The 20,867-nt window shown below is 39.6% G+C and overlaps 1 protein-coding gene across 2 annotated transcripts in view; it reads left to right on the top strand.

The window, feature by feature from the left end:
• Positions 1-20,449, top strand: part of ZNF292 (zinc finger protein 292) — a 59,916-nt gene extending 39,467 nt beyond the window's left edge. The window contains exons 5-8 of one of the 2 annotated variants that reach the window (XM_084512564.1): positions 4,983-5,185; positions 8,038-8,174; positions 9,860-10,001; positions 11,675-20,449. In XM_084512564.1, the coding sequence (XP_084368690.1) occupies positions 4,983-5,185; positions 8,038-8,174; positions 9,860-10,001; positions 11,675-18,862 (7,670 nt within the window). In that variant the 3' untranslated portion in view covers positions 18,863-20,449. Of the gene's footprint in view, positions 1-4,982; positions 5,186-8,037; positions 8,175-9,859; positions 10,002-11,674 lie in introns of those variants that run through there. The other variant, XM_084512565.1, reaches the window with a different exon arrangement.
• The last annotated feature ends 418 nt before the right edge of the window (positions 20,450-20,867 follow it).

The raw sequence follows: 20,867 nt of genomic DNA on the forward strand, positions 1-20,867 counted from the left end.
CTGTGCCTTTAAAGAATGCGTCAAATTTATGTTTTGGCTATGTAGCACCATACGTACATATAATCTCTAAAGGGGACACTTCAGAGATCACACAGAGTTACATGAACCCATTGGGTCATGACAATAGCAAAGTACCGGTGTTCTCATACAACATTTCAGGGATGCCTTGTGAATGTGTTGCTAACATTCTTTACTGTGGACCAACACTCAACCAGTTCCCATATCCCTCAGATAGTGGGAGTAACCAGTCCCAGCACCAAAGCAGGAAAAAACTGGGAGATACGTACTAGACATGAAAATATAATCTCCTCCACATCATGAAATTCAAGATGACTGGACCTGTCACTACTACAGGTTTCAACTGCAAGGCTTTTTTTTTTTTTTTTTTGAGATTGCATCAGAATGCTGATGAACAGTCGATGTTTATATCTGGAGTGAGGAATTTTTCATGTTTCCCTGCTTCATTATCTTACCTAACCAGTCCAGTATTAATTCTTCACGTGATAGTGAGTCCTTTGTCTTTCTGCCTCCTGAACTACCATTTTAATTTTTGAATGAACTATTGATTTTAATTTTAGGTCAGTACTGATTTTGGTCTTGAATCAAAACTCACCTGAATTCATGACAATTAGAATTTACACAACCAGAATTTACCTTTCTTGAAGTTGTATGTCTGATCTGGTCAGTCTTAATGCTTAGTGTCTGAAAGACTGAAAATTGAAATATGGCTTATGTATTTTGAGTTATGTAATAACCTTTACAATGGCTAAAAATGCTCAACTATTACACTTCTGCTACCAGTTTCTGTCAGTATGGCTTGTGCTCTTCAGCATGAACCTTCTTTCCATCCTAGAGGTTGTCATTTCCTTGCAGTGATCATGAAATCCTCCAAAACCTGAGGCTGTACTGTCGTTGGTATCGCCTCATCTGGTACTGAGGGTGAGTGGAAGAATTGTCCAGAGGAAAATGATCTGAGATAACAGTACAGAAAGTGAGGCGGCTGCATTTATTAAATCTCATTCCAATTATCCTTAGAGATTTAAACCTTGATGTCAAGAATGAAGTTATTGAATTTTTCATAGATTTAAATGTAGCAGGCAGACTTCTGAAGTACAGCCCACTGAAGAGATGTTCAAGGATACAACCATCACTATTTGGAGAATATCAAGGTGGATAAAGGGCAGGCTAGAATTTAAATAGCCAGCACGGAACTATTTTGGGTAATCAGAGCGCTGCTACCAGAAGTCAAATGATACCAACAGCATCACTTAAAAAAAAAAACAAAAAAAAAAGTGTTTTCATCCTGGGTATATGCAAAGCAGCCACCTGGAACTTCTACCCTTTCATCAGACAGTGTGCCCTCGTAGAAGCATCCTGGATGGGTGCTGCATTCAGCAGAATTGTGCTGAGATGTTGTTTGCATGAAGGATTCTGAGACTCAGCTCCAGGTAATTAACAAAGCATCAAGTACAGATCAGAGTCACCCCCAGTGTGAACGCACACGTGGGCTAATGCTTGAAGATGACTAAGAAGGTTACTTCCCTAGTAACTGAAGTGATTTGAGATGGATAGTCCTCATGTACGTTCACCTCCTGCCTTCATCCTTCTTGGCCAGAGCGAGGTTGAGAAGAAATAAAGGTCTTTGGCAGATTGACTTACTCAAGAATTGGCAAAGGGTAGGATAGTAGGATTATGAGTGCTTTGATTAAGGCAGATGTTCATTGCTTTGTGTTCTGGAAGTCTTCCAGTCAGCCAAAACGTGACATGCATGTGGACTGTCCACATGGAGAACTTCTTACTTACAAAACTGTGCTCACAGCTAGTGCGCTCTTGTGTGCTACTAATCTCAGGATTACCTCTTCTCTTTTTTTTGTGTGTGTACGCTATAAGCATTACCTGTAATAAAAGCTCATAGTAGTTCTTGTGGACTTGCTGTAGAAACACTTGGTAGTATGACCTGAGACAGCAACTGTGGCATGCAAGGGAATAATGGGGAAACTCTCCCAAAAGGTTAGATTCCAGTATCACCGGGTTTGACAGAGTTCCCAGGTCAGAGTACCATCCATCAGATGTCACCTGCTTGTTTTTTTTCTTCTCCTGTTAACTGGATATTTTAAATGAATGTTTCACGTGGCTTGTACAAACAAGTTTGTGAATTTCAATGAACAGTGCTCAGAAACAGCATTTAATAATTCTTCAAAGAATGATGCTATCATTAAACTGTCATTCTTATTAAATACTTCAAGTTCTGTACTCACAGAGATTAACTGCCTTGACCTGTAAAGATGTAAAGCAGAGTATTTTTATAAAGTTATATTTGTTACAGTAAACTAGCAATTTGTCTGCACTAACTTTTAAACAAGACATCATACTATAAAACACATTTATAAAATGCAAAAAATAAATCCAGGAACAAATAAAATCTTACACTTGAGGCTGTTCACCACCATGGACTTACTCCCTCAACCTTGGTCCTGTCTTTTGTCTTTAAATACACCACGTAATTCAGTTACGAAATAAATATAATTAAAACTTAACGTTTGACAGCTCAGTCAAAACATAACTGTAATGATTATAATCAGTTGGATTAGAATAAAGACTTAAGAGCTAATATGTAGCTTTAACCCTAAGGTCTTCCTGTGTCTTGTTGAGGAGATAACAGAAAATGTTCTAATGATTACGTAAGGTAAGCTAACTGAAGCAGTAAACACTAAAGGGAAGGATTACTGAGGATTAGTAGATAGAACAAAGTCTCTAAAATATTAAGTGTAGTAATTAAATCAGAATGAAATGTCCTGCGCTACCAACCTAGCTTAAAGTCTCCATGGTCTTCCTGTATTGTGTTACAGAAATAAGGTAAAATGTTCCAGTGTTATTCCAAGCAGACTAGCTGACCGTAAACACTGTGGGTGAAGGGATTACGGGTCCTACCTGGTAGGAGGAAGAGCAAAGCGAAGCCTATCAGCTGTAATTAATCAGTAGGTCAGGTGTGGGTTGACAAGAGTGTGAACATTTGTAATAAGGCACCTGAAAGGACACTGAAAGAACATCTCTGCTGTTTAAAACAGAAATGCACTATAATAAACATGAAAATGGCTACCATCTATCAATTGTCTGTTGTGTGCTACGTAGTCTTACTTTGTTTCCATGTGGATAAAAAACTGGCTGTATCTTCAAGAACTGGCTATATCTTCATCAACAGAGAGAAGGGAAGAAAGAAGTCTTACTTCATTGAATGTTCTTACGCATCAGTGAGCCCTGGATGATCATTTGTCATGTTGCACAAGAATCCTGAACAAATAACTACCAAGTTGGTTGAGATAATTCAACCAGATATCTTCATGCGTAAAAATAATGAAGGGGTGTAACAGGCCTGCCCTTTGCAAAAGGCAGTATTTCCTGCCCTAAAATTCTGTGCACTAAAATGATTAAAAAAAAAATGGTTGACCTAATTTTGATTGTAAGATAGTCTTTCGGTAATATCCTGTATGAGCAGCTAGAAGAAGGAGAAATCATGAGATAAAATGAAAGACAGTCATGAATCAAAAGCTAGCTAGGATGGGAAGAAGTAAAGAATAAAAGATGGATCGTTTTTCCTTTCAGTAAACATCATATTCAATATACTAAAATTTCAAATACTAGACTGAATTAATCAATGTTACAGATGCTGAAATTATTTAATTATTTCATCAAGACCAAACAGGACATTGGAAATCAAGAGAATATAATAAATTAGGTGAATGGGCTACACGATGCAAGTGAAATTCAATGCAAGTAAATTCAGGAGAATATAATGAATGTTTCTACCAATATGTATCAAAAAATGAGCATTGCAAATGCCCAGAAGGTTTCAGGAAGGGGTGATGCAAATCCTCAAAGGCTGGAAAAAATCCCATTTAGTAAAGACCAAGAGTTTACCCTAACACTGGGAGAATATCATGAATTTTTCACAAAAGAATGGTACAGAGGAGGTATTTAGGGAAAGCATGTGTTTATTGTTTAAAATGCTGTTTCATTAAATTAAGATATGGGAAATTGAAAAAAAAAATAACTGGCTTGTGGAAACAGTTGTCACAGGGTAGTGGTTGATGTCAAAAGGATTAAATAAAACTGATTGTGTATATCTAGATTAAATAATTAGCTTTAAATATTTTGGAAGTAGTAGTATATCTCATGCTTCAGAGCTCGAGTAATTTTGATCTTGAAGACCTTGATGGCACCTGAGCTGTATTCATAAAGAGTTGGAACAACCCGTGCTCTGTGCTCTCCTTTTCTGTAGGATTCATAAGCCTTCCACTGACACACTTAGCTTTGGATTGTATGAGCAGCACACTGGAGTTTTAACTCTGGTAACAGAGCATCTACATGATATAGTTGAATGAAATCGAGCCCTTCATGTCTCTTTGAATTTTAACCTATATACAGTCAAATGTATGCATCCAAGACATGCCTCTTTTTGTAAAAAACCTGACTGAAAAAAGGAGAATTTGACTGCACTGTGTAAGTGCTTAACATGCAGTATTTAACAGCATTTCAGAGAATTTCAGATAATTTGTCACCTTCATCCTTCTATCAAGGTCTTTAAAAAGCAACTTTTAGCAATGGCATGGCAGAAAAGCATGAAGATGGATGTGAGAGCTGGGACTTTCTGTTGTCTTTCTGTAGAGCTATAATTAAATGGTACCTAATCATTTTAATTTCTAAATGCTTCCTAAATCTGTTTTGTGTGCAGCTGTTTACCAAGAAATTAGAATGAATTAGAACCTGCAGGTAGATAAAAAGTCTGCTGTAGCAGGGAGTCCTTGTAATAAATAAACAAGTACAGTTCTCAGATTTTCTATCGTCTGTGCTTCGTACCTTTTGTACCTGTTATGATTTGCATAGAATTTCTGGGCTAGCCACAAATGAGTAAATGTGATCTGTTAATTCTGTAATCTGCTATGAAACGTGTGTGTAACATTTTGGCTTGTTTTTCTTTGAAGTGAATGAATTTTTAGTGTTTGAAGGCCCTGTCCTGCTGGATATGCGTATTAAGCACCTAATGAAAACAAAGCAATTAATGCAAGCTACTGCCCTGGCAAAACTGTGCTCTGATCATCCAGAAATTAGTGCAAAAGGCAATTTCAAGCAAACCTACCTGGTCTGTCTTTGTTCAGGATCACCAAATGAAAAGCTAATGGAAGAAGTAAGTAAAAAAAAAATAAAGAACTTTTTTTTTAGACTTCTTTCTTTAATAATAATAAACTCACTAGATATAGTTAGGCTGTTTTTTATGTAGAAGATGTTTAGTTTTAAAATATGATCTAACATACTTTGGGTGTTCTGCTTTTCTTTGTGTTTAAGGCACTTCTAAACTGATCAGAAATAATTCCTGACTGGAACGCTTGTGGAGGTGCAGTATTAGGTCACTAGAAGGCATTTTGTGCCTCTGCCACAACGTTACATTTAATTTTGCATAGAGTATTTTAAATCTGTACCTCAGTTCCTTTTCCTGAAGTGGAGATAATGATTTTTCTACTCTTACTAATTTAACTGTAACTTTCTGCATAATATCTAGCACGTAGAGTGGAGCCCTTTAGGTGCTACTGTACATTCTTCCTCTGAATTGAATGGTTTTGACCCATGTCAGGAAATCACAATTTACTTCTAATAGGAGGTGAAATTGCAGGTGAAATCAGATATTTGATCTGGTTCGAAATACAAAATTCTTCTCATTTTTAAATGCAAAAGTCAAAAAAGAGATGACAGCTTTGCTATTCTGCATTCTTTCAGGTGACATCTCCATTTCTCACTCAACCCCAAAATTTTACTGGAGCTTTTTTTTTTTTTTTTTTCCTTCTTAAAGGAAAATAAAGGAAAACTAACTTCAGTTGTCAGGGTTTTTTGTCTGTCTGCATCTCTTTGCTGTTTTTTGTCTCTATCATCTTTTATGTTCGTAATAAGTATTAAGCATGTTGAAATTGGTCTTAAAGGGATGAAAATTATGCAATGATTAGAGTTGGAAGAGCTTCCTACCCGAGATATAGACTAAATTCTAAGATGACAGCATCTCCCTGGGCATGTTCTTCTGACGGAGGTAGGATCGGTCTTACACTCCCACCTCTGGCTGCAGGGGGCCATTTCAGAACAGGCTCAGTGATCCCAGCAGGAACTCCGTAGGAGAGGCTGTGACAGGACTGTACTTGTGTTAGCGTGCTAAACTTGGAATGTGTGACCCTGCAAACATGCTTCCTTCATTACTCAGCCCTGCCACGCTCCCAGAGCAGACTGGGCTCAGTCAGTGAATGAATCGTGAATCCCGTGTTTCTTAGCACACAGAAGAGTTAGAACTGAGGTATCCCAGATAACCTAATGCAGGTATTTCTTGGCTTGCTTAGCTTGGCTTGCTTAGCTTTGAAGCTTCAGTGGCAGTACTGTTTGCAGTATTACTAATTGTTTTGGGAAGTTCACGTATTACAAACAGAAGGCAGGTACACTATTAATGTGTCAAGGTGGGCTTCTGAACTGAAAGGGCTCGTAGCCCTTCCATAGCCTGAGAATGGTAGGAGAAAATGGAAATTCAAGGTAAATACAAAAAGCATAGATCACTCGGAAACATTATGGAGCTTTTGATATCAATTCGGAATAGCCAGAAAAGTTGCATTTGCAATCATTTTCATCTTAAATTGCTAAAAAATGTGGAGAATTGTAATCTGCAGGACGTTGAAGTGCTTAGACTGACAGACTTAGTGGCTTGATCTGTACAGACTATTGCTGGAAGCTGGGTCCATATAAATCCAGAGAGGCTGGAAAAACGTATCAGAAAAAAAAAATCCTTTTATTTTTAAAACCAGCTTCATGTGTTCTTCCCTAAGCTTTTAACTGAGAGTCTCTGTCTGAGAGAGGGTGCTGAGTGAAGCAGACCTTCAGTCTGAATTGGTATGACAATTATGTTTATCCATCCTCTCTGAGGTTTTGAGAGAAACGGTTTTCTTTAGAAGATGAATTTGAGATTCTTAAGCCTAAGTTCAGTGAAGGGTTATTAGCAGATTTACAGTGTCAATTTAGAGAAAAAAAATGAGTTGCTGTACTCTTCAGAATGGTAGCTTAATTGCTGGGGAAATAGCTAGATAACCATCATGCCGAACCAAGCTGGGCTGTCACCCTATCCAAAGTACTAAAGTGTCTTGTTATTTGGGTTGGGGCTTTTGTTTCTTGCTTTGGGATTTCTTCTGATTACTCAAAAGAGACTTTCGGTAGTGCTGTTGGAATGGCCAAGTTTAATTTCAGCTGCCAACATCGAAGAATAAATACCAGTATGTCCTGCCAGATGTGCTAATTGAAGTAATCAAATCAGTCTGCTGAGAATCAAAATAGACAGTAGTAGTTACAACAACGATGCTGATTCATTATTGATGCAATTGCCTAGTACTACTGAGTGACTGGTTTTTGCTTTGTTGTGCTATGAAACTAAGTGCTTACATTGTGGCTTAAATTACATGGCGCAGACTGCAGTATTCCTGTAGGAAAGCATTCACTTGATCTGCTCCTTTCTGTATAGCTTCCCTTTTCTTTTAGTCTTTGATTTTTAAAAAATACTGGAATGCTCACATTAAACTTGATTTATCAACCACCTGCTGTATTCAAACAGTAGTAACATCAGTGACTGGGTTAGAACTTCAGGTAATAGTAGTCCTTTTGTGTTAGGCTGCGATTTAATGTTCTAAATCTGCTTATTATTCCGCTTACCATATGCATGTAGTATGTACGAAAAACTAATGCTGTAGTTCAAAAAGTTTAAGTAACTGGGACATCAGACATACGACTAATGTCTTTGAGAAACAAGTTTGTATTCAATTCAGGAAAAAAAAGTTTTTCTCTTACCATAATGAATTTTGATGCTGTCTAGAAACATTCTGATTTGCTTTCAAATGTATCTCAGTTTGATATTTAACTACCCACTAAGTTCTAAATTGTCTTTTTGTAAAGGTTTAGCTTCATGTATGTCTGTAAATGAAACCACTTGCTTAGTCTTGGTCTTGTTTTCTTTCCTCCCAGATTGCAGAAGTAGATTGCAAAGATGCTCTAGAAATGATCTGTAACCTAGAATCTGATGGAGATGAAAAAAGTGCTCTAATTTTATGTGCAGCATTTTTGTCTCGCCAACTGCAGCAAGGAGAGATGTACTGTGCCTGGTGAGTTTGGATATTGTTTTATGTCTAGTGCAACAACAAAAAATATTTTGCGAAGATAGAACTGATGCTTAAGCCATAGGTTAACATTCTTTATTTGATAAAATCTGAGCTAAACAGGAAGGAGATGATACTGTTGGAAAGTTTGAATTAAAAAAAAAAAAAAAAAAGAAAGAAAAAAAAAGCTTGGAGAGGAGAAGGCTTCAGGGCAGCTTAGAGCAACTTTACAATACCTGAAGGGGGCCCACAGGAGAGTGTTGAGGGACTCTGTCAGGGAGTGTAAAGATAGGACAAGGAGTAATGGTTTTAAACTAAAAGAGGGTAGGTTTAGATTAGATGTTAGGAAGAAATTTTTTTACTCAGAGGGTGGTGAGGCCCTGGCACAGGCTGCCCAGAGACTGTGGATGCCCCATCCCTGGAGTTGCTCAAGGCCAGGCTGGATGGGGCTTTGGGCAACCTGGGCTGGTGGGAGGTGTCCCTGCCCATGCCAAGGGAGTTGGAATTAAAGAACCTTTAAGGTCGCTTACAATCCAAACCAGTCTATGATTAAAAAAATTAGACTAAAAAAAAAAAAAGATTTTGATCAGATTAGCTTCCATTATGGGAGGTTGAAGGCTGTACTGTGTGAGGAGGCATTAACAAATACTACTAGCTGACTAATCATTTTTCTTGACAATAATCTTGTGTTGTAGAAATGAGGAATTTAATATCTGCAGGCAGCTAGTCAGCATTATGATGAATTTAACGCATAAATACTTTTCCCTTCTCTCCTTATTTCATAACACAATATTTCTTGCTCTGTCAAACTTCTGGAAAAGGAGGTGCTGTTCACTCTATAACTGGAGTAAGCAGCTAGATTAAAATATTTGTTGTTTAGGGCTTGCTTTCAGTGATGTGGGAACAAATAACTGGTCTTTGTTGGCAGATACTGGAGCTACTAGTCTGAGCTCCCATCTGCTCGCAGCGTGGTTGTGCTTCCAAACCTGTACAGTTCCTGAAGGATTTGCTGTGCTCTGTTTGTGCACCTCTTTTCCATGTGCAGCAGCAGCAGAGCACCTGTGCATGCAGGATTTTGCATTAACAGATAATAATAAATATTTGTGGGTTACACCATTCTGTAGGATACTAAGCACTCCTTGCTGTTTGCACCTAAGGAGGACCTGTTATTTAGGAAATGTTTAATGTCAGGGGTGAAGTAGTGCGTTAATGTAGATACAGTATTACTGTTTGTCTTTTCTGACTAATTTCTCACTAAAACAGAGTAAAATTCAGCTCTTAAAGCAGAGCAGATCAAGAAAAATGTTGGTACCACAGAGAAAAGCCGTCCTCTTATAACTATTAGTTATTACTAAGAATACAGAAGCATAAAATTCCAGTTAGTAAAGAATAAACTACTTTGCAAGATGTTTTTCAAGACAACATCATGAGTCTGCAAATTCTGTAGCATAATATGTGGCATTACTGCTTTTCTTCTGATCTGTTCTTCTGGAATTGAGCCATTGTGATAGTTTTGAAAGTTAAATATTAATCATGTGAGTATAAAAGCTTTTCTCTATATGATAAGGTGTGAATAAATTCATATTATTATTTTCCCAAACACAAAATAGATACTGTTCTCAACCTTGCATTTCTTCTGATCAGATTAGTGGTTGTGTTGCTGGCCTTGAAATATTGTTCTCTTGTTCTAGGGAACTGACTCTTTTCTGGAGTAAACTGCAGCAAAGGGTAGAGCCTTCTATTCAAGTGTATCTAGAGAGATGTCGTCAACTTTCTGTGTTAACTAAGACTGTTTATCACATTTTCTTCCTGATTAAAGTAATTAATTCAGAGGTAAGGACAATCCTGAAAGAATATTTTGATGGGACTTTAAATGGAACTGTAAGCAGGAAAATTAATGATAGCTGCTTTTAGACATGCAGTCTCTTTGTATAGAATCAGCTGTGGAGCAATCATAATTGGTTTTAGGAAAGACCATAGCAACCTCCTCGCGTAGGTAAACTCTAAGTTGATTCATTTTAAATCATTAGAACTCTTCGTTCCAGTGGAATGAAAAAAAAAAAGGATAAACAGAAGATCTGGATGCCACAACTGAGATGAAATAAAATGTAAAGGTGAAGTTGTAGACTTCCGCAATTGTCTATATCCGGTATTTTTTTTTTGCCAGGTCCTAATATTCCCCTTCATTATTTTCCATATTTCAAATATTTTAAAAGATGGAGACTAAATGAAGGCTCTGTATTAATATATAAGAAAATCGTTGAAAGAGGAAAAAAAAAGTCAATCCCACAAAAGCCAAAGCCACAAAGAATACGGTTTGTTTTGATAAATGCAGTACTTACCTTTTGTGGACTTAGAGCCAGTGTTGCATTAAAAATTCAGTTCATATATCTCAGTTACTTTTTTATCTCATTTTCCTAGTTTCTTATCAGTAGTTGCATTATTTCAGGTTTATAGCTAAGTTTAACTCTTCCAAAAGTTTTTAGTTGGAGGATTTCTGTAAGTCCATGCAGTTTAAGTATGAAAGTTGCTTTTTTCTTTTTGCAGTGCTCTGGCATGGCTCATCATGGGCTTCTAATCTTAAAGATGATTTTTCCTCTAGACCTGAACTAAATCAGAGGGGGGGAGATGATTTTTGAAAAGGCTTGTGATATTAAGAGCTGTCTGCTCCATGCCATACTGATTTTTCCCTAGTGAACTGTAGGTTATTTTACTGATGGCTGAAATTTGAAGCCATATGTGTAGAAGCCATATGCATTCATAAATTTACTTGACTTTATACTCATGTATACTGTGGCCTCTCTATGCATCCTTGGCAGCATAGAGGAAGTGTAAAGTGAACATAAATGTAATTTTCTTTGCTGGAGGGCATAAATGATAAAGGGCTATCTACATGAACTTTGAAACACTTAAGTGATGGAACATTTACCTATACTTACTACTTTCGGTTGGAATGAGCCCTTGTGTTCAATTATAGTCAGTTGATTTTGAAGTGGTATAATCTTTAAAAACAAAAATAAACCCTTACACCTTAAAGGATTTCCAAATTACAGAGCTTTTCGAAAATGATGTGCTTCTCTTCCTGTAACTGTAGCACTTTTAATCATTTAATTCTACCTAGTGTTAACTTAGTGCTCCATAGAAGCTTATCTCAAATAACTATAACACAACTGGCAGGTTTTATGTTACAGAAAAGTCTCAGTATTGCTCTCTAATATAAACTGAACACCCCTACCATGCAAGCCAGAAGTCATCAAACTAGGCAGAGCATAAAATTGATGAGTATTTTAGTTGTATGAAAACTTTCACGGTTTTTAGCAGCATGAAGACAAATGACATAACTTAAAAGAATAGCATCTAAAGATAAACCACCATGTTTCTTAAAGTAAAAAGTATTCTCTAAGTGTATTTTCCTGACACTGAGGATTAAATAATGATACCTTTTACTTACAAATATAAGAAGGGTTATGATAAGCTGACTTACTAAGTTTAATCTTGCTTTACAGATTGATGGTGCTGGACTTGCAACCTGCATTGAGCTGTGTGTGAAAGCCTTGCGCTTGGAATCCAGTGAAAATGCGGATGTCAAGATATCTATTTGCAAGACTATCTCCTGTCTGCTTCCAGATGATTTGGAGGTTAAACGTGCTTGTCAGCTGAGCGAATTTCTTCTCGAACCCACTGTGGATGCATATTATGCTGTTGAAATGCTTTATAATCAGCCTGACCAGAAGTACGATGAAGAGAATCTTCCAATACCAAATTCCTTGCGCTGTGAGCTCTTACTTGTACTGAAAACTCAGTGGCCTTTTGATCCCGAATTCTGGGACTGGAAAACTCTAAAGCGTCAGTGTCTGGCATTGATGGGAGAGGAGGCATCGATCGTGTCATCAATAGATGAACTTAACGACAGCGAAGTTTATGAGAAGGTTGAGGATTGCCAAGAAGAGACTAAAGAAACTTCTGTGAATGGGCTTGCTGGCACTTTTGATGACGCTACAAGCCTTCTTAAGGGTATCAGAGACGAAAAGCAGAAAAAGAGAGAAATTAAAAAACTCAGAGAGAGGGGTTTCATATCAGCTAGATTTAGGAATTGGCAAGCTTATATGCAGTATTGTGTGTTATGCGACAAAGAATTCCTAGGTCATAGAATAGTTCGGCATGCGCAGAAACATTATAAAGATGGAATTTACAGTTGCCCTATTTGTGCCCAAAATTTTAATTCTAAAGAAAACTTTGTTCCCCATGTAACTTTGCATGTTAAAAAATCCAGCAAAGAGAGACTGGCTGCTATGAAACCACTGAGAAGGTTGGGAAGGCCTCCAAAAGTAGCAACTGCCAATGAGAATCAGAAAACTGATTCTGTATCCAAACAGGAGCAGCGACCCATTAAAAAGAACAGTCTCTATTCAACAGACTTCATTGTGTTCAATGATAATGACGGCTCCGATGATGAAAACGATGACAAAGATAAACCTTATGTACCAGAGATAGTGCCAGTTCAAAAGCCACTACCTGTTAATGAATTCACTTGCCCTGTAACGTTTTGCAAAAAAGGCTTTAAGTATTTTAAAAACCTAATAGCACATGCAAAGGGGCATAAAGATAATGAGGAGGCTAAGCGTTTTCTTGAAATGCAAAGCAAAAAAGTGATTTGCCAGTACTGTAGGCGACATTTTGTAAGTGTTACTCACCTGAATGATCATTTACAAATGCACTGTGGCAGCAAGCCTTACATCTGCATACAGATGAAATGTAAGGCTGGTTTCAACAGTTACGCTGAGCTGCTGACTCACAGGAAGGAGCATCAAGTCTTCAGAGCCAAGTGTATGTTTCCTAAATGTGGCAGAGTTTTTTCTGAAGCCTATTTACTGTATGATCATGAAGCACAACACTATAATACCTATACCTGCAAGTTCACAGGCTGCGGAAAAGTGTACCGTTCCCAGAACGAACTGGAAAAGCACGTTGAAGATCACAACAAGCAGCCTGAAAAAGTGCAGCAGCCCGAAGGCCAGACTAATCCATCTGATGTTGGTCAACCTTGTAATGCTAATGAAAGTACTGTTGGAGTTGCTGTTAAAGAGGAGTTGACATCTGCTCCGGCTGACAACCGCAGCAGTTTTACTGAAGGAGAAAACAACATCTGGAATCCAATCAAAGCAGAACCCGTGGGGAATGGAAGCGTAAGCGCACCTGGAGGCGCTCTGCGGCAGAGTGATTCCTTGCCAAATGCTGGTCCAGAGCAGTCTGCTGCAGGTTCGGTGAAGACAGAAGTAGCAGCTCCAGCAGGCAGTGTTAAGGTGCCTGCTGTTAACCAGAAGGTCCGAGAAAACTTTGTAAAAAGAGGTAAATTGGCTGCTGCTACCAGTAAAGCAGATACCACTAAACCTGGAGCCCAGCAGTTGTGCTCACCAGTTGATTCTTGTCTTCCAGTTTTCCAGGAGAGAAAGGAAGAGAATTGTCTCAGTCAGTCCCAAAATAGTCAAAATATTCCTGTGAGTGCAGACACACTAAAACCAGAAGCCCTTGAATCCAAAAGCTTAGAAAGGCAAGTGAGCATTGTAAATCCCTTCAGCGTGCAGAATCAGGCAGGGTACCGAAACAGCGTACCCATTTCCAAGCTTGAAATTGAAGACAGTATTAAAGCTGCAGCTAATCTATATAACCTGCCTCTAAAAACTTTAGAAAGTATTACGTTCATTCCATCGCAGCCTAACATAAATAGCTCGTTAGTTCCAGCTGCCTCACCGGCAGCCCCAGTTCAGAAATTTAATTGTCAGGTCGAGGGGTGCACTCGAACATACAACTCATCGCAGAGCATTGGCAAGCATATGAAGGCAGCACACCCCGATCAGTACGCTGCTTTTAAAATGCAGCGTAAAAACAAGAAACCACGGAAGTCCAGCAATTTACCAACCGTGGCAAATGATGGGAAGATCGTCTATCTGATGCCACCGCAAGCAGGCAATCCCAGTGGTGCTGCTTTCACTGCGCAGAACAAAACCAATGTGAATCCCACCTGTTCCAGTCAAGTGCAGCATGTCTCCAGCCCGCTGTTCCCAACCCACTTAGAAAATCTGGCTAATCCTATGCTGCCTGTAGTGGAGAGCGTGATGAATCCAAGTTTGTCTACTCGTATTAAAAGTGAGCCTGAAAGTGTTTTGTGTTCGCAAATGGAAAATCTGTCGGGTGCAACTTTACCTTCCCAGTTGGAAGATCTGGCAAAAACAGTCATGCCTCTGAATATTGACGGTGGTTCAGATCCTTTTCTTCCTTTGCCCGCAGAAAATGGTTCTATGTCTCTCTTTCCTTCACCAGCAGAGACTGCCCCAACTTCAGTCTTCTCACAACTGGAAAATAGTTCAAGTAACTTTCCGTCTCAGCTAGAAGGGAACACTAGTTCTGCTTTCCCAAAAGAAGAAACTGTTGATCAAATGTTTCCCTTGCGAGTGAGCAATGAAAATAACTTTAATGAAACTGGTTCTCAACATCCAACCTCAGACAAGGTAAAAAAGGACCGTGGCCGGGGCCCAAATGGGAAAGAAAGGAAGCCAAAACATAACAAGCGGGCAAAATGGCCAGCAATAATTAGGGATGGCAAATTTATCTGTAGTAGGTGCTTCAGAGTTTTTACTAATCCTAGATCACTCGGTGGTCACTTATCCAAAAGGTCTTACTGTAAGCCTCTGGAAGGGTCAGAAATCTCTGCGGAAGCTCTGCAGGCTAATGGACAGTCTTTGCTCGCCAGTATGATTCTTTCCTCAAATTCGTTAAGCTTGCAGCAGCCCCAGGAGTCAGCCTTCAATCCAGAGTCGTGTTTTAAGGACCCATCCTTCCTGCAGTTGCTTGCAGCTGAAAATCGTTCCACAGCCTTATTGCAGACGATGTTTCCACGGGCCAACGTGACTAACTTTAATACCGGTGGAAATGAGGAAGGGAATCAAATCATAAAACAAGCCTTGGAAACTGCAGGCATCTCAAGTACGTTTGATAACACAGAAGTACTTCCACATGTGGTGACCACAAGTTGTGTCACCGGTACAACGCAAATAAATGCAGCTGTTCTCCCCAATTCAACCGCGTCACCTCTGTTGCAGACAGTCTGCAACCCCAGCACCCTGCTAACAGACCAAAACAGGACCCTCAATGCCAAAATACCTTCAATAAATGAGTGCAAGAGTTTGCCTGGTTTTGCAACAGATGACTTAATGCTAAAGACAATTGAAAATGGCTTATGTTCTAGCTCGCTTCCTAATGCTGTTGCAGCAGCACAAACCTTTGCAGGGAACACTTCACGAGTTACGGTTATAAATAGTCCCAATAATTCAGGATCGAGTAACTCAAATAAGAAGGGAACCAGTGCTTCAAAGAGGAAGAGAAAAGCAACTACACCCTTGCTTGCACCTAACACAGCACAGAAAGTAGCAGTAAATAATATCACAGCGATGGGACTTCTAACCAAAAGCACTGACGGAAATGTGCAAATACAGGGAGATAATTTTCAGTCCAACTTGCTGGCAAATTGTGACTCTCAAGCAGTGGTGGAAAATCTCACACAGAAACTCGGTAACGCTGACAATCAGTTATTCATGGCCAGTATCAAAGAGAACTTCAAAACAAATCTCGAGACTCATACCCCATTAACAGTAAAAACTGAAAATGGGGATTCCCAAATGGTGGCTGTAAATTCGTGTACGCAGACAAATTCGGAGGAACAGATTTCAGAAGACAACGTTATTCAGAATTTTGAAAAAACCCTCGAAATAATTAAAACTGCCATGAACTCACAGATACTCGAGGTGAAAACGGAATTTCAGGATGCTGGCACTGCTTCGGGGCAGAACTCGCAAGGAAGTAACGCACAGGCTTCTTCAGGAAACTCTTCCAATAATGTAATGCTGCCCACTCACGCACAGTTTGCAGTGCATGCAGGCAGTGGCACTGCTGCAAAGAGCAACTCTGCTCAGTCTGAAACATCTCAGAAAGATGATACTCAAATACTGGAAATCTTGGAGGGCTTGCAGAAACTGAAACTAGAAAATGATTCATCCATGCAGGTCTCTGAGAGTGTTTCCCAGTGTCCTCCAGCAGATACACTAGCACCAGCAGTTCCTGTTGTATCAACTGAAAGTAAACCCCTGGTCCAGACAGCCTCAGAGACAACTCACATTCACTTCAGTGATAAAGTTAATAAGCCCTTTGTATGTCAGGACCAAGGCTGCAACTATAGTGCTATGACAAAAGATGCGTTATTTAAACACTATGGCAAGGTTCATCAGTACACTGCAGAAATGATACTCGAAATTAAGAAGCATCAACTGAAGTACGCTCCTTTTAAATGTGTTGTCGCTAGCTGTCCAAAAACATTCACAAGAAACTCTAACCTCCGAGCACACTGCCAGCTTGTACATCACTTTACAACAGAGGAGATGGTCAAATTAAAAATTAAAAGGCCTTATGGCAGAAGATCTCAAAATGAAACCGCAAACGCAGCCCCGCGCCCTGTTGAAATAAAAAATGTGCAGACACTAACAATAGAAAACAAAACTCCGGCTCCCTTGGTGAAAGAAGCTCAGATAAAGGAAGCTGTAGAGCCTGTGAAGGTCTTAGAAAAATTACTACCAGAAAAAAGTATTCCCGAAAGACTGGAAAAACCTCCCCAGGTGGTTTCCGTTCAGCCTGAGCAGCCTAACGCAGCTGCTTTTGGTAATTCCCAGGCACAGTCAAAAGTGCGCAAAGCGAGGAGGCACAGGAAGGAAAAAGAGGAGAGGAAACGTCGGAAGCCCGTAGCAAAATCTCTGGAGTTTCCTACCAGATACAGCCCCTACAGACCGTACCGATGCGTCCATCAGGGCTGCTTCGCGGCGTTTACAATTCAGCAAAACCTGATCCTTCATTACCAAGCTGTGCACAAGTCAGACCTTCCTGCCTTCTCTGCTGAGGTGGAGGAGGAGAACGAGCTGGGCAAGGAGGACCGGGAAGAGGCTGAAACCAAACCCGCCGTCAGGGAATTCAGGTGTGAGGTGAACGACTGCTCTCGAATATTCCAGGAGGTGCCCAGCTTGATACAGCATTACATGAAGCTTCATAACATGACCCCCGAGGAAATCAGAAGCATGAAAGCAGCTCCAGAGGTGGGAAGGTTTTCTTGTGATCAGTCTCAATGCAAGTCCTCGTTTACAGCCTATTTTAACTACATCGTGCATCTTGAGACAGAACACGGTGTTAAGATAAGGCCAAACAAGGTAGAAGATGATGGCGTGTTCAAGTGTGACTGCGAAGGCTGCGACCGTATTTATGCTACTAGATCTAACCTCCTCCGGCATATTTTTAATAAACATAATGACAGGCATAAAGATCACCTCATAAGACCCAGGAGGCTGACGCCAGGTCAGGAAAACATCTCCAGCAAAGCAAATCAGGAGAAACCATTGAAGTCCAAACAGAGAGGGTTGAAAAACAGATCGGGGAAAGAAAGTAGCAGGCTGTCGGTGAAAACAAAACGAAAGAAAAGCATTAACTTAGAAAACAAAAACTCCAAAGGAATGCAAATTCAAGAAAATAAGGCGTATTCACTGAAACGTGGCAAGCACGTGTATTCAATAAAGGCGAGGAACGATGCCCTGTCGGAATGTACGAGCAGGTTTCTAACTCAGTACCCGTGTATGATTAAAGGATGTTCGTCTGTGGTTACGAGTGAAAGTAACATCATACGGCATTATAAATGTCACAAATTGTCCAAGGCATTTACTTCGCAGCACAGAAATCTTCTTATTGTATCTAAAAAGCACCCTGTGTCACCAGTAAAGGAAACACCGTGTGAGCAAGAGGAGACTGATAAAAAAAGCGATGTGAAAGAGGCAGAACCGGCTCCGTTAGCAAGCAATAATGATTCAAGCACATCTACGTTACCACAAAATGAAAGTGAAAAAGGTGAGAAGGACGAGGTGGACGAACTGACAGAACTCTTCATTACTAAACTGATTAATGAGGATTGTTCAAGTGCTGAAAACCAAGCAAAAATCTCTTCCAGTGTAAATAGTGACTCGCAGGAGACCAACTCCTGCCCGGCAGAGAAGCAAAAATCAAACAACTTAAAAAGAGCAAGCAAAGAGAAAAATGTGTCTCAGAGTAAGAGGAGGAGAGTCGAAAAAACAGAGGAAGTACCGCCAGTCGAAGTGAGTAGCACGCATAGGGAGGAAGAGACTGCAGTCGCTATTCAAACAGCTGAAGAGCAACCTGCAGCTTTCGACTGGAGTTCATTTAAGCCTATGGGTTTTGAAGTTTCCTTCCTCAAGTTCCTGGAAGAGTCTGCTGTGAAGCAAAAGAAAAACACTGAAAGAGACTACCATGGTGGCGGAACCAAAAAAGGATCTCATTCAAACTTACGGAAATCTACCGAGAAGACCTCCTCCCTAGCAAGTAATAATGTCACTTGGTCGTGTTCGGAAACTGAAACCCTTGTACAGTTTGCCAATCCATCCCAGCTTCAGTGTAGTGAAAATGTAAAAATCGTTTTGGACAAGGCTCTTAAAGACTGCACTGAGCGCGTGTTGAAGCAGCTTCAGGAAATGAGACCTACCGTCAGCTTGAGAAAGCTTGATGGACGCTGGGAGAATAATCCAGACGTTACAGCTGCAAAAGAAACTGCTATGGGTAACGAGGAAGGGGAATCAAAACTGAAAACCTAGTGTGTTTATCCGTGATCTGTAATAAAGTTTATTTTGAATAGGAAGCCATCAAGCATGCTAGTAACTGTGGAGCTCTTTTTATTTTGAAGTGATCTAATCTAGCAAAAAACATGGCATCAGTCATGTAAATTTCTTATTTGTTTTTATCCCTATGGGACTTGAAGAACAGAATAATTGCTTCAGCTTTGTAAATACTTGATCAAAACCTCAACTTTCTATCAAATTGTCCTTTCCATGAACTAAATCTTTGTGAGTTGTCTGTGATTGGTATCTTTCACCAGGTCACTGCTCATGTATAACAGTACTCTTTATTTGTAGATACATTTTTTTTGTATATATTTATTATTGTAAATCATTTGCTGCCACCAGCAGTCTGTAAGTCTAAACTATTAAATGACACATTTATATTCGGAATTTTAATTTGTAACTAAGTGATCAAGTTTTTAAAACTGTCCTTTAATCATTTTAAATTAAGACCTTTTGAACTAAAGCTAGGTAAGTCTGCCATATCCAGTTTATTTTGCATAAAGCATTTCTTTACAGGAGAGGAGCTGGATAAGATAACATTTCATAGGTTAAACGTACTGACACACTCATTTTTGTAAATTTAACATCCAGTATCTATGGATGATACTCATATGTAGTTAACTCATAAATATAATAGTTTTCTTATAGCTACATTTTTCATTGCTTTTAATTGGATACAAAGCATTTATGATTCCATAATAAAAATGGAAATGTGAATAAAAATAGTTTGCTACATTGGAGATTTAAAACAATATTTGGTATTAAAGAATCCGTTGTGAATGTGATAGAAAATTAGTAGTGTGGAGCAGTGTATATATTTGAGGTGGTGATTTGTGAAGTAGCCCAGTATTGCCTTAAATAAAATCACATTTCATTTCTTGTTTTATACATGTGATCTTATAAAGGTTATTTTTGTTTCTGTAACTTAGATTGGTGTATAGTTTAATTTTTGTTAAAAAAAGAAAAAAAGAAAGAAGAAAAAAACCTTCAGAAACCGTTTCTGTAAATAGTGGGTTTATAAAACAGATGGTTTATTTTGATAATACCACTTTGGTATCTATCTATCTATAAAATACATGAGTCCTTATGCCATACCGTTACAAACTGAATAAACGAGGCACTTTCTGAAAGGGAAGTGAGATTGTGATCTTACAGATAACCGAGGTGCTTGTGCTCTATCGATGGCACGGGCTCTCCCTGCACTCCTTTTCCTCGCTGGCTGCGCTCGGCAGCCCTTCTGCCACCTCGGTGTTTCCCACACTGGAAGGAGCCCCAGAAGCAGCGCTGCGCGTAGCAAGCACCCGGGTTTGGAGTGATTTCTCTGTTTGCTGCTGACCGAAACGACAGGCGTCCAGTTGGCTGAGTAACCCAGAGAGCGAAGGCGGTAGTGGGAGCTGTCGGTATCCAGGAATCTGCCATGGTGTTTTTAGGACAGGATTATGCTTAACTCCCGTGGGACAAGCCAGCTGGATTGTGCGGTACCAAAAATTTTTTGTTGGATTATTCTCGTTACTGGATGTGACCTACCTTCAGTAATATAAAATAGTCTTTATCTTGGGAGAGATCGGCTTGCTTTTTTTTTCTATCAACTTGTCTTGCCGTGTAACGCTTTGCATTAAATGCTATGCTTCATTGCTTGTAAGCTATTCACCTGGAATCCTTGACAGCTGACTTGCATACCAGTTCAGAGGGCACATTCCTCCGACAACACGAAGTGACTTGTTTGGAGAGTGAAAATTACCTCTGAAAGCAGAAAGGCGGCAGCGTTTCAGCCTCGGGAGTAGCTCCTGTTTGTCGGAGCTAACTTGCTCGCCTTCCCACAAAGCACAGGCTTCCTTTCGAGCAGGGCCCGTTTGCTGCTGCAACTTTCAGTCCCTCCCGAGTGACTGACCTGCTGGCTCCAACAAGTCAGTAAATCAGAAGTGCCATCTGAGAACGATAGAGGTGAAACAAACGCTTGGGTTTTCTCTCTAGGAGA

The sequence above is a fragment of the Aythya ferina genome, assembly GCF_964211825.1.
Source record: "Aythya ferina genome assembly, chromosome: 3".
Lineage (NCBI taxonomy): Eukaryota > Metazoa > Chordata > Aves > Anseriformes > Anatidae > Aythya > Aythya ferina.